This window comes from Oryctolagus cuniculus, chromosome 9, assembly GCF_964237555.1.
Source record: "Oryctolagus cuniculus chromosome 9, mOryCun1.1, whole genome shotgun sequence".
Classification (NCBI taxonomy): Eukaryota; Metazoa; Chordata; class Mammalia; order Lagomorpha; family Leporidae; genus Oryctolagus; species Oryctolagus cuniculus.
The window spans coordinates 35,377,350-35,390,201 of NC_091440.1; the positions used below are offsets into that span (position 1 = coordinate 35,377,350).

At 39.7% G+C, this 12,852-nt stretch overlaps 1 protein-coding gene across 23 annotated transcripts in view; it reads left to right on the forward strand.

Annotated features, from left to right (window-relative positions):
* The window catches only part of MYCBP2 (MYC binding protein 2), a 304,484-nt gene that overhangs the window by 255,367 nt on the left and 36,265 nt on the right, over window positions 1-12,852 (forward strand). For all 23 annotated transcript variants that reach the window (XM_051850575.2, XM_051850577.2, XM_051850583.2 and 20 more), the window contains 7 exons: window positions 5-162; window positions 1,226-1,425; window positions 3,348-3,497; window positions 7,135-7,295; window positions 8,283-8,439; window positions 8,937-9,161; window positions 12,222-12,287. In XM_051850575.2, the coding sequence (XP_051706535.2) occupies window positions 5-162; window positions 1,226-1,425; window positions 3,348-3,497; window positions 7,135-7,295; window positions 8,283-8,439; window positions 8,937-9,161; window positions 12,222-12,287 (1,117 nt within the window). The remainder of the gene's footprint in view (window positions 1-4; window positions 163-1,225; window positions 1,426-3,347; window positions 3,498-7,134; window positions 7,296-8,282; window positions 8,440-8,936; window positions 9,162-12,221; window positions 12,288-12,852) is intronic.

A 12,852-nucleotide genomic window follows, 5' to 3' on the forward strand; every position in this document is an offset into this window, starting at 1 on the left:
GCAGTTTGGAAACTAGTCCCATAACTGACACTGATCTTGCAAAGAGAACTGTGTTCCAAAGGTCATACTCGGTTGTTGCTTCTGAGTATGATAAACAGCACTCCATCTTACCTGCACGAGTTAAAGCCATTCCTAGAAGGCGAGTGAACAGTGGAGACACTGGTGAGTACAATGATCCAACTACTAAAAATTTAAAAGTGGTTTTATTTGCAGATAATTTTAAAATTAATTTTGAAAGAGAAATTAATGGATTGATCTTTAATTTGTGATAAATACTGCTTCTGAGTTACGCAACCATAAATGTGCCTCTCTAAATGCCTCTCTAAATTTTGCAGCTATAGGAAGAGACAGAGATTGTTCAGTGATTGTTTAAGAATAAATTGACCTTTACAGTCTTACTTGTTAGGCATCTCAGCCAAATGTTTCTACCATTCTTCTTTCCACTAAGCTTTAGTGAACCCGCAGTTCCAGTGACCAATACACTCAGTGCTGTCTCCCCACCTACAATAGATCATGTAACACATGCAGCTCTCAGCTCTCTGAATAGTTAATAAAACAGGGGATAGAAGGAGCTCTTAATCAGCATAAAAATAATGTGATCTGGGCAAGTTGTTATCAACAGCCCCAAACTTGGGGGGGGGGTCGGCTTCAAAAAAACATGGAAGAAATGTAAGAAAAAAGGATAATATGATGATTTATCTGGTAGACTTACTAAAATAAAGTTTTGTTTGGCCTAAAAATTATGAGCGGATGATGATGCTGATTAAAGACCTTCAAGAAAAATACCAATTATCCCCTATGATTTTTATGCTTTCATTCAACAATTATTTTTGAGCTCTTACTGAGACATCTTTGTTACAAAGCAATATTTTAGAATATGATGGAGATATTGTTTCCATTTAGGAGATTATAAATCACTTAGCATTTAGAGTGCTTTAGAAAACATGAGCTCTGAATTCTGCACTGGATTCAAACAGCTCTACAACTTACTAGTTCTGTGACTTTAAGGAAAGTAAGATATTTAATCTTTCTAAGAGTTAAGTTTTTTCCTCAGTAAAAACTGGAATTGTCATAATTTATGTCATCTAAAAAGGGGGGATGTTCTAAAGTGAATAAGCTAGATAATATCACTAATATCTTAATAAGGATAAGTCCTGCTGTGTTCATTAATAGTTTCTTTCTTTGTTTCTTTGTTTAATAGTTTCTTTCTTTGTTTTTTTATTAGAAGTTGGTTCTTCCCTCTTGAGACATCCATCTCCTGAGCTGTCCCGGCTAATCTCAGCCCACAGCTCTCTTTCTAAGGGAGAACGAAATTTCCAGTGGCCAGTTTTAGCTTTTGTTATACAGCATCATGATCTAGAAGGTCTTGAAATAGCAATGAAACAAGCCTTAAGGAAATCTGCTTGTCGAGTTTTTGCTATGGAGGTATGAATACAATAATGGAGTTATTGATCATGTGATGATTCTACAGTCATTTAATGATGCCACTTTTCTTTTTAAGATTTATTTATTTATTTGAAAAAGTTACACAGAGAGAGGAGAGGCAGAGAGAGAGAGAGAGAGAGAGAGAGAGAGGTCTTCCATCTGATGGTTCACTCCCCAGATGGCCGCAACGGCTGGAGCTGTGCGGATACGAAGCCAGGAGCCAGGAGCTTCTTCCTGGTCTCCCACGTGGGTGCAGGGGCACAAGGACTTGGGCCATCTTCTACTGCTTTCCCAGGCCATAGCAGAGAGCTGGACAGGAAGTGGAGCAGCCGGGGATCAAACTGGCGCCCATATGGGATATCAGCGCTTCAGGCCAGGATGTTAACCCACTGCGCCACAGCAACAGCCCCTAATGATGCCACTTTTCTGCTAAACATAAATTGCACCAAATAAAAGAGATACTAACCAATCAAAAAATAGAATGTGTTCTATAAAATTTCAGCTCTTGAGATTTATGAATATCTTATTAGAATTCCATATTTAGTCAGTATAAATAAATTTGTTTCTTCTTTATTATTTGAATTCTGGGATTATCTTTTTTTAAATCTTTTTGTACTCAGAATTTAGAGTAAAATTTAGAATAATTTTGATTTTAAGATTTATTTATTTACTTGAAAGGCAGAGTTTTAGACAGAGAAAGGGAGAGATAGAGAGGTCTTCCATCCACTGGTTCACACCCCAAATAGCAGCAACAGCTAGAGCCAGGTCAATCCAAAGCCAGAAGCTCCCTCTGCATCTCCCAGGCGGGTGCTGGGACCCAAGCACTTAGGCCATCTTCTATGCTTTCCCAGGCCATAACAGAGAGCTGGATCGGAAGTGTAGCAGCCAGGACACAAACTGGCACCCTTATGGAATGCCAGCACAGCAGACAGATGCTTAACCTATGCCACAGCGCCATCACCCTAGAGTAATTTAAAAATAGAGTAAAATTTCATGCTAATGAAATGACAGAATAATTATGCAAAGAGAATGAGACATAGGACTCTTCAGTTATAAATTTACCCATAATAACTTATCTGTACCTCCGTTCCTTGAAAATAGTAGGATTGGCCAGCGCCACGGCTCAATAGGCTAATCCTCCACCTAGCGGCGCTGGCACACCGGGTTCTAGTCCTGGTCGGGGTGCCAGATTCTTTCCCGGTTGCCCCTCTTCCAGGCCAGCTCTCTGCTGTGGCCCGGGAAGGCAGTGGAGGATGGCCCAAGTTCTTGGGCCCTGCACCCCATGGGAGACCAGGAGAAGCACCTGGCTCCTGCCTTCGGATCAGCGCGGTGTGCTGGCCACAGTGCGCCAGCCGTGGCTGCCATTGGAGGGTGAACCAATGGCAAAAGGAAGACCTTTCTCTCTCTCACTATCCACTCTGCCTGTCAAAAAAAAAAAAAAAAAAAAGGAAATAGTGGGATTGCTGTGTATGACAAACCTGTATATCTTTCTTCTTTATTATGAATGTAGTAAATAACCCACCACTTCATTGATGAGAATTATGGAAATAAATATAAGTAAATGATATAAATACCTTTAAGTTTAGAGCTTGGGAAACACTCTGAGTTAATCCTAAATGCAAGTTGAAAAAACAAGTGCTTGAGTAAATTAATATTAGGGGGAAGTTTTTAAAATAAAAGTGGTTTGAAAAAGTTTTTTGATACTGTATTTTATATATATTATTTTCATTTTTTTATTAAAACCAAAAGTATTTAGCATTTCAAGTTCAGTGTATTTTCAGTGAAATGAAAGTCAGTGTTTTTAGTATGTTTCCTTGAAACAGCCCATGGAGGTAATTTGTTTCTAGTTGAGAAAAAGCCTATATATTTTTTAAATCATAGATGATCTTTTTAATTGATTGATTTAATCATCATTTATTCAGGCTTTCAACTGGCTTTTGTGTAATGTCATCCAAACAACTTCTCTCCATGATATTCTGTGGCATTTTGTGGCATCACTCACTCCTGCTCCAGTGGAACCAGAAGAAGAAGAAGAGGAAGAAAATAAAACAAACAAAGAAAATGCAGAGCAAGTAAGTATTAATTATTTACATTTTACCAAAACTGGGTGGTGTACCTGCAGATAGTTCAGTAATGTGCATGAAATCATTCACAAGTTATCAAACCTGAAAGCAAGAATTACATTTCAATACTCTGGACTATATGTATTTTGTGAAAGTGCTATTTTTAGAAAAGAAGCTGATGGTCACATCTGATTTTTCATTAAGCAGCTGGAAAGTATATACTATATTAATATATGTAAACATATGTAGATTATAGTTATATTTGTGTATATAATATTAACACATGACAGAGTAACATTATTGCATAGAAAATCAATAGGTAGGAAGACATTTGAGTTCTAGCCCAACCAGAGATAGAGCAAGTACATTGAACACCCCTGGCATGCAACTGAAACCTCAGAAAGGCCATGCCTGAGGAATATGGACCATGCCTTAGGAAGAGGGCAATGCCTAAATCAAGGGACAAATTGAAATATCCCCTATGTAACAAAATTGAATGCTAAGCCTTGATAGAATCTACAGAGCCTGCCAGCCCCCTGAAAGATCAAAACTCCTTTGTTAGAAGAAGACAGTATAAACCAGTGATGTGTAATCTTTCCTTAGCTCACTGACAGAGTCAAAGTTGGGTAAGTTTGCATTGCTACCAATCAAGCACACTCACACTTTGCTGTGGAGTAACAACCTCTTGGAGAAGAATTTGGCTAAATATATCAAAATTCACATTACAAATTATTCAGTGATGCCACTTCTATGAATTTTTCCAATCCTGTTGGCATAAGTGAAATGTCAGATATACAAGTTTTTTATAAAAAAAAGAATGAAAACAACCTAAATAACTATTCTAAAATAGACTAATGAAATAAACTGGTATTCCATTCCTCATAATACTATGCAGCTAGGTAATATGTTTTATACATATATATATAGCATATATATATATATATAATAATTATCTCCTCAGTGCGCTTAGAATCTAGTACCCTATACTAGAAATTGCAGTGGGGCATCTGAGTGGCTAGGATACTAGGATAGGGAGACTTCTTTTTATGATCTCTTTATATATTTTTTGAATATATTATTAGAACATATATTCCCTACTCAAAAGAATAAATGTCTTAAATTAGAAACCTAATATGCAACTTAGATCATAATAGATAGTCCATAAAATAGATACTTTTGTGCCCAAGCAGATGTATTTCAGTTCAGCAAGTCTTAGATACTATGTAAAATTATTGTGTGTGCAAAATTACTGGGAATAATCCAAATGACAATCACTGCTTTATAGAGGGTAATAATCTATGATATAAACATGACATCTGAATCACAAAAAGGAGCAATTTCTTCTGATTAGGTGGAGTGACACGAATTATTATATGAGGGTACCTCAAAAAATTTATGAGCAATGGCAATAAAAGATAAGCTACTTTTTGATGCAAAAACATTTTGAAATCCATGCATTGTTTTTTCAAAAGGTTCATGAAAAATGAATTTTATAAAACAAACTATGCACGAATTTCAAAAGGTTTTTTCATATGGAAATAAATTTATCTTTTAATTCCAATTCCCACCAACTTGTTGAAGTACCCTTGGAAGAACATAACACAGGATAGATTTTGATTGTGCTATGTACAAGATTCTCCCAATAAAGGAAGCAGCACACAGACTGAAGTGTAGGTTTGAGTTCTAGAAGTGAAGGTATTTTATTTCTACCACACAGATTAGCTGGTACATTTACTTTTAGTATCTGTTTTAGAAGAATACATGAATATATGAACAGCCCCTCATGAGCCAGAACTCCTGCATAGCATCAATTGGTAAGGAAAGCCCTGCATCTTTGGCTGAGCTCCACAATGGCCCCAGGTCCTCCCCAACTATGCACATATGTCACCCACTCCTCCCACTTGACTCCATGGGGGTAGATTTGTGGTTCTTGTGAACCCTGCTTTAAAACATACCTACTTTGGGGCCGGCACTGTGGCACAGCAGGTAAAGCCGTCACCTGCAATGCCATCATCGCATAAGGGCACTGGTTCAAGTCCCGGCTGCTCCACTTCCTGTCCAGCTCTCTGCTATGGCCTGGGAAAGCAGTAGAAGATGGCTCAAGTCCTTGAGCCCCTGCACCCCCATGGGAGACCTACAAGAAGCTCCTGGCTCCTGGCTTCAGATCGGCATAGCTCCGGCCATTGCAGCCAGTTGGGGAGTGAACCAGCAGATGGAAGGCCTCTCTCTCTCTCTGCCTCTCCTCTCTCTGTGTAACTCTGCCTTTTAAAAAGATATAATCTTTTAATAAAAATTTTATTTATTTATTTGAAAGGCAGAGTTACACAGAAAGAGAAGGAAAGAGAGAGAGAGAGAGAGAGAGAGAGGCCTTCCATCTGATGGTTCACTCTCCAAATGGCTGCAATGGCCAGAGCTGTGCTGATCCAAAGCCAGGAGCTAGGAGCTTCTTCTGGGTCTCCCACGCAGTTGCAGGGGCCTGAAGACTTGGGCCATCTTCTAATGCTTTCCCAGGCCAAGGCAGAGAGCTGGATTGGAAGTGGAGCAACCGGGTTTTGAACTGGCATGCCGGCGCTACAGGCCAGGGCGTTAACCCACTGGGCCACAGCGCTGGCCCCAATAACTAAATCTTAAAAAAAAAACAAAAAAAAAACCTACTTCATAATCTGTGAAGCTCCAGTTTTAAATAATCCATCAATTTTTTATCAGTTTTTTGATGTTAAGAAATCTCCTTTCTTTGAAGATTTGTAGTACTGTATTAGTCTTCCATTATAAGTTTTATTTCATACATAATAATATTAATATGAACATCTGATGGAGGGTTTGCATGGGGAATGAAATTCAGCCCCTGTTTGATTTTCCAAGCTGTGGTCCATCTGCCTGCAGGTAAGAGCTTTTCTGTCTAAGTTACATAAAAATGCCACATATACTAGTGGTGACCCACAACTTCTAAAACACATGCTATTTTTTCTTATACAAATATATATATAACACCCATATGCAAATATACCTCAGTGCATACACATGTGGATTCATCTTACTTAATGGATTTGAAGATACACTAGAATTGATAGTATTTTTGGTATTCATTTCTTTGCTGATTTTATTTGTAACTATCACCTTTTCCCTAAAACTAAGGCAAACATAACTAGTTAATCTTTGTGTATTGCCATTTTTATTTCTGTATCTCTAAAGTATTCGTAAGGTTTTACTTATTTTTAATTATTTACTCGTGTATTTGAAAGACAGAGCAACAGAAAGAGGGAGAAACAGAGGGAAAGAGCAGGAGAGATCTTCCATCTGATGGTTCACTCCCCAAATGGCAAAATAGCAAGATATGGTCCAGGCCAAAGCCAGGAGCCAGAAGCTACATCCTGGTCTCCCACATGGGTGGCAGGAACCCAAGTACTTGAACCATTGTCTATTGCCTCCCAGGTTGCACATTAGCAGGAAGCTGAATCAGAAGCCGAGTAGCCCGGTCTCAAAAGGACACTCTGATATGGAATGCTGGTGTCACAAACATCATCGCAATCTACTGTGACACCCTAGTAACCCCTACATAATTTTTTAAATATGCGTAATATTCTTTTGTGATCAAAGTTCCTTCTAGCACACAGTCTGATAAATTTGCTTTCAATTTCTGTCATAGGAGAGAGATACAAGAGTCTGTGAACATCCACTCTCAGATATAGTGATTGCAGGTGAAGCTGCTCATCCCCTACCACATACCTTCCACCGTCTGCTCCAGACCATTTCCGATCTTATGATGTCTCTCCCCAGTGGCAGCTCATTGCAGCAAATGGCCCTAAGGTAATTTAGTATTGAAATATTGCAGGTATGCTGGAGAAGAGATTTTATAGCATATTCAAAGTACTAAATTCTAAAAAGAAAAAAAAAAAACCTAAATAGGAACATAGAGGTAATCCTTACATTATGTCAATGGTATCTTTCTCCTTGTGTCATAATTTAGAATTGTCCTTCCTCTTAGCTCACATCTGTTTTCCTTTCCATAAAATGTGCATAATATACTTCTTAGTGCTCCAGGTTATTATCTCTGTAACAGTATTCCTCACTTTTCACTCTTTCCTACCTCAAATCATTTAAATGTCACTAAAAGGAAAAGTGAAATCTCAAAAACAAAATTCACAATGGAGTTTAACTTGAATCTCAAGAAACATGGAGCCCTGTTATGTGCAGCCCATTTTAAAATGAGATTAAGAACTAAGAGCACCACATAATTTTAAATTGGAATCTGTAGAGTATGTAGCCTTGCTTTTGCCTTGTTAGTAGATCTCCATACTGGACTGGATATATAAATAAATCCTGCATTGATTGATGAAGATCTAGGTTGATGGAACGATTGAGCTCCACACATCCCTAATGCATGTTAAGACCAGCAGAAGGAAGGGTTTCTTTTTGGTCCTCATGAGATTTTTGAAGTACAAGGTGCATTACACCCTAATGAATAAGTTTGAAATTGCCAGACTTGACTTGTTTATTATGCTTATCTACACAACAGATCACTGCCTTCTTGCTTTTTTAGCCTTGATCTTCATACATCCAGTTTTTCTATATTGAAAATGTGTAAACTTTCCTTAGCACTTTACCTTATTTTGAAAAACTACCTTAATTCCTAAAAACAAACAAAAATGCCAACAGTATTGATTTTGTTCCCCAAGTTTTTAAATGTTTACCTTTTACAAAAACATTAAGATTTCTAGAGATCAACTATTCAGATGTTCCTTAGATATTCTTGGAAAATATTTGTATCAAACTGCTTATGCATTGCCTTTTTAGATGCTGGAGTCTCAAGTTCAAGCAATCTGATCATCAATTCCTCCACCAGAGCAACGTCTTTCATCACATTAACAACATTTTGTCAAAATCAGATGATGGAGATAGTGAAGAGAGTTTCAGCATCAGTATACAGTCTGGCTTTGAAGCTATGAGTCAGGTCAGTCACTTAACTGTTCTATTTGTTGTTCTGTTAGTTAATAGTCAATAGTGTATCAGCTGGTGCTGCGGCTTATTTGGCTAATCCTCCGCCTGCAGCGCCGGTACCCCGGGTTCTAGTCCCAGTTGGGGCGCCGGTTCTGTCCCGGTTGTTCCTCTTCCAGTCCAGCTCTTTGCTGTGGCCCAGGAGTGCAGTGGAGGATGGCCCAAGTGCTTGGACCCTGCACCTGCATGGGAGACCAGGAGAAGTACCTGGCACCTGGCTTCAGATCGGCGCAGCTCCGGCCGTAGTGGCCGTTTGGGGGTGAACCAACTGAAAGGAAGACCTTTCTTTCTGTCTCTCTCCCTCTCACTGTCTAACTCTGCCTGTCAAAAAAAAAATGTATCAAGGAAAAATTGTAGGTTACTCATAAACGATTTGATTTATATCTTTTTGTTTTATCGCCATGAAAGATTTCTTTTTGAGTATTTTTAAAAACATGCATTTGTTTCTGATAGGAATTATGCATAGTAATGTGTTTAAAGGACTTAACCAGCATTGTTGACATAAAAACTTCAAGCCGACCTGCCATGATTGGCAGTTTGACAGATGGTTCCACAGAAACCTTTTGGGAATCAGGAGATGAAGATAAAAACAAAACTAAGAACATCACCATCAACTGTATAAAGGGCATCAATGCCCGTTATGTGTCTGTTCATGTGGACAACTCCCGAGACCTAGGGGTAAGAATGGACAGCTAATGTATGGCTAATTTGTTCTTGTTAGTCCTTTAATAATCATCTACTCTTGACTTTTTCATTTTTACAAAAGTACGTTTAAAGCAATATACACAGGCATTTCTTTTTTCTTTTTTTAAATTTTAGCTCACGCATTTAAGGGAGAATGTGATGTTTGTCTTTCTGTGTCCAGCTTATTTCACTCAATAGGATGTCTTCTAGTTGCATCCATTTTTCTGCAAGTGGTAGAATTTCTTTCTTTTTATAGCTGAATAATATTCCATTTTATATCTGTACCGTATTTTATTAATTTGTCTTATGACGGTTGAGTTCAAATTTTGGCTGTTGTGAACAGTGCTGCTATAAATATGATAGTGCAGGTATCTCTGATACAACATGTTCATGCCTTTTGGATATATACCCAGTAGTGGGATTGCTAGATCAAATAGCAAATCTATTTATAGTTTTTTAAGAAATGTCCACACTGTGGCTGTACTAATTTACATTCCAGCCAATAGTGTTTAAGTGTTCCCCTTTCTCCACATCCTTGCCAGCATTTGTTACTCTCTGGTTTGGGATTTTGCCATTCTGACAGGCGTGAAGTGGTAATCTCATTGTGGTTTTGATTTACATTTCCCTTATGGCTAGTGATGTTGCATGTGCCCTCATTTCTGAGCTTAGCAAAACACTGATACCTGAAACTTCAATCTAAAAGCAGGTCAATATAATGGGGGATATGGTGGAATAACAATTCTGAAAAAAAGATCTGCTTACAAATACACCATAGCTGAGCCGGTACCGTGGCTCACTTGGCTAATCCTCCACCTGCGGCGCCGGTATCCCGGGTTCTAGTCCCGGTTGGGGCGCCGGATTCTGTCCCGGTTGCTCCTCTTCCAGTCCAGCTCTCTGCTGTGGCCCAGGAAGGCAGTGGAGGATGGCCCAAGTGCTTGGGCCCTGCACCCACATGGGAGACCAGGAGGAAGCACCTGGCACCTGGCTCCTGGCTTCGGATTGGCGCAGCACATCGGCCGTAGCAGCCATTTGGGGGTGCACCAATGGAAGGAAGACCTTTCTCTCTGTCTCTCTCTCTCACTGTCTAAATCTGCCTGTAAAAAAAAAAAATACACCATAGCTACCACTAAGCAAAATAAAATTCCACCCCATAATTTCTACTTCCATGACCTTCTTTCAGCTGTTCCTTGGGTTGGAAATTTTCTCTTTAAACTCTGATTCTTCCACAGGTCTCTGAGACACAGCAGAGAAACCCTCTCTGGAGTGACTCCCCTGTGAAATTTTCTCTCCTCTCTGTGGGGTTCCTCTCTGTATGACTCTAGTTGCAAGTCATAGGCTTTGACCTATTTTGTTACTAGCTTGAAAGTTTCTGCTTCTTACCCCCAGGTCTCATGGGGGAAAAAAAGTTTCTGGACCAACCTAAATAATCATTCTGTGTGTTCTCTATAGCCCCAATCTGTCTACATGTTTCAGCTAAGTCAAGCTCTGTTTGATCAAAGGCAGTAAACAAAGAAAGAAGAGTCTGATTTGCAGTCAGAGCCCTCCTTGCCATCCACACGACTCCTAACTCCTGTCCTGCAGTACAGATTGAATTCTTCCCTTGGGTTTGAAAAAGATAAAGGGGCATAGTTAATCTAATGTATTAAGAGCTCATTTTCTCGTCGGCGCTGGGGCTCACTAGGCTAATCCTCCGCCTTGCGGCGCCGGCACAGCGGGTTCTAGTCCCGGTCGGGGCGCCGGATTCTGTCCCGGTTGCCCCTCTTCCAGGCCAGCTCTCTGCTGTGGCCAGGGAGTGCAGTGGAGGATGGCCCAAGTACTTGGGCCCTGCACCCCATGGGAGACCAGGAGAAGTACCTGGCTCCTGCCATCGGATCAGCGCGGTGTGCTGGCCGCAGCGCGCCGGCCGCGGCAGCCATTGGAGGGTGAACCAATGGCAAAGGAAGACCTTTCTCTCTGTCTCTCTCTCTCTCACTGTCCACTCTGCCTGTCCAAATAAATAAATTAATTAATTGATTAAAAAAAAAGAGCTTATTTTCTCTTCTATCCCAAGAATTTCAGTTGGTACAACAACTTGGATTTCTATTCAAGTGTAAGCAATCAAAACATTTTTAGGACTCACTGCTCAGAACAAAGTTATCTTTGACTTGTGATAAATTTTAAGCCAGGACATATTCTCCCTCAGAACAGTGATTAGAATCAATTGGACATTTTTGTCTTTTTTTAAGAGGAGGTAATCCTAATAGCATTCATTTAAAAAGAAATCCCTAGTGTGTAAGCTGATACCTTCTTTCCATTTAAGAGACCTTCTCTGAGTATAGGTGCCCCTCAAGCCCATGTTCCTGTGTCTCCCAGCCTACCTAATATGCTGCCTTACACACAGCGTTTGCTTCAGCACTCACGGTATGCAGCTCTGCAAGGAATTAATGTTAACCAGTTTCTTGATGTGCTTTGTGTGAAACTTATTCAACCTTAAGATCTCTGGCTCTAGTACCAACATGACTCCTTTTCAGTACCTCAAGGCACTGAACTTAAGTTTTGTATTTATTGTGTCCATTACTGTTACTTTCCCTAGTTTGGCAAGCTTCTTGAGGGGATAAATCCCATTATTCTCCTCTATCTTTCTCCAGGTCTGTAAGGCAATCTGGGTACATTGAGACACTCATAAGTGTTATTTAAGTACCTTGCTTCCTTTTTTTTCTGGAAGTAATGAGAATATGGCTACAAGAATGGGACATGAGTGCCAAGGAGAATTGTTAAAAGGCTTTATGAAGATAGAGAATTTGAATGTTTAGGCTTTGGTTTAAGAGAGGGAATGTCAAGCCATGAGAGAACACATGGAGAAAGACTGACATCTGAGACTTAGAATGGAGTTTGCAAAAATAAAAACAGACTGCAATTGCAGGCATTGCGGTTAATTGGACAATGTGGGGCCAGTTAGGAAGGACTGTAAACACAGGTGGGAGAGTTGCTGTGGCATCAGTAGGTCATAAGAAGTCATTGTAAGTTCTGAAGCAGGAATATGGCATAATAACTATTTTGAATTGTCTGTTTTAGAATAAAGTTACCTCAATGACCTTCTTAACTGGCAAAGCAGTTGAAGATTTGTGCAGAATAAAGCAGGTAATTGCCACTTTGTCTGTAAACGTCTTGTTACCTAGAAAGTTTCCTCTCAGCCTTCACTGTTGGCTTACAGTTTTCGCACACTACCGTAGTGTCATTAGGAAATCATTCGTTTGCAAAGCACTAAACTGGCAAATGTGCCACATGGAGGAACAGCAACAGCCATTCCTGGGCTGAGCCTTTCACCCACTGCTGTCCTTTTTCCAGTCATGAGCCCTTACGTTGTGCCTACTGTCTCCCACCCCCACTTCCTACAGAGACTCAGAGTGCTTTAAAAATTCACAACACCTTAGTTCACCTGTGCTTCAGGTTAAAATGGGCTATGTCCTAGCCTGAAAAATCTATCGTTTATAACACTGCAACCATATCTAGGCTGCAAATAAATCCACAAACCAACTCTGAAAACAAACTAACTTTTATCTAGATATGTGTTTGAGATTGTGTACAAGCTTCCTTACCTGCAGGAGTAAAACTTTCAGAACCATTCTTCAGTGGCTGCTTTATCCCACAAAAGTTGACCAGTTGTGTGTTTTCCAAATTATATTGGAAAGTGAATTGGATCTAA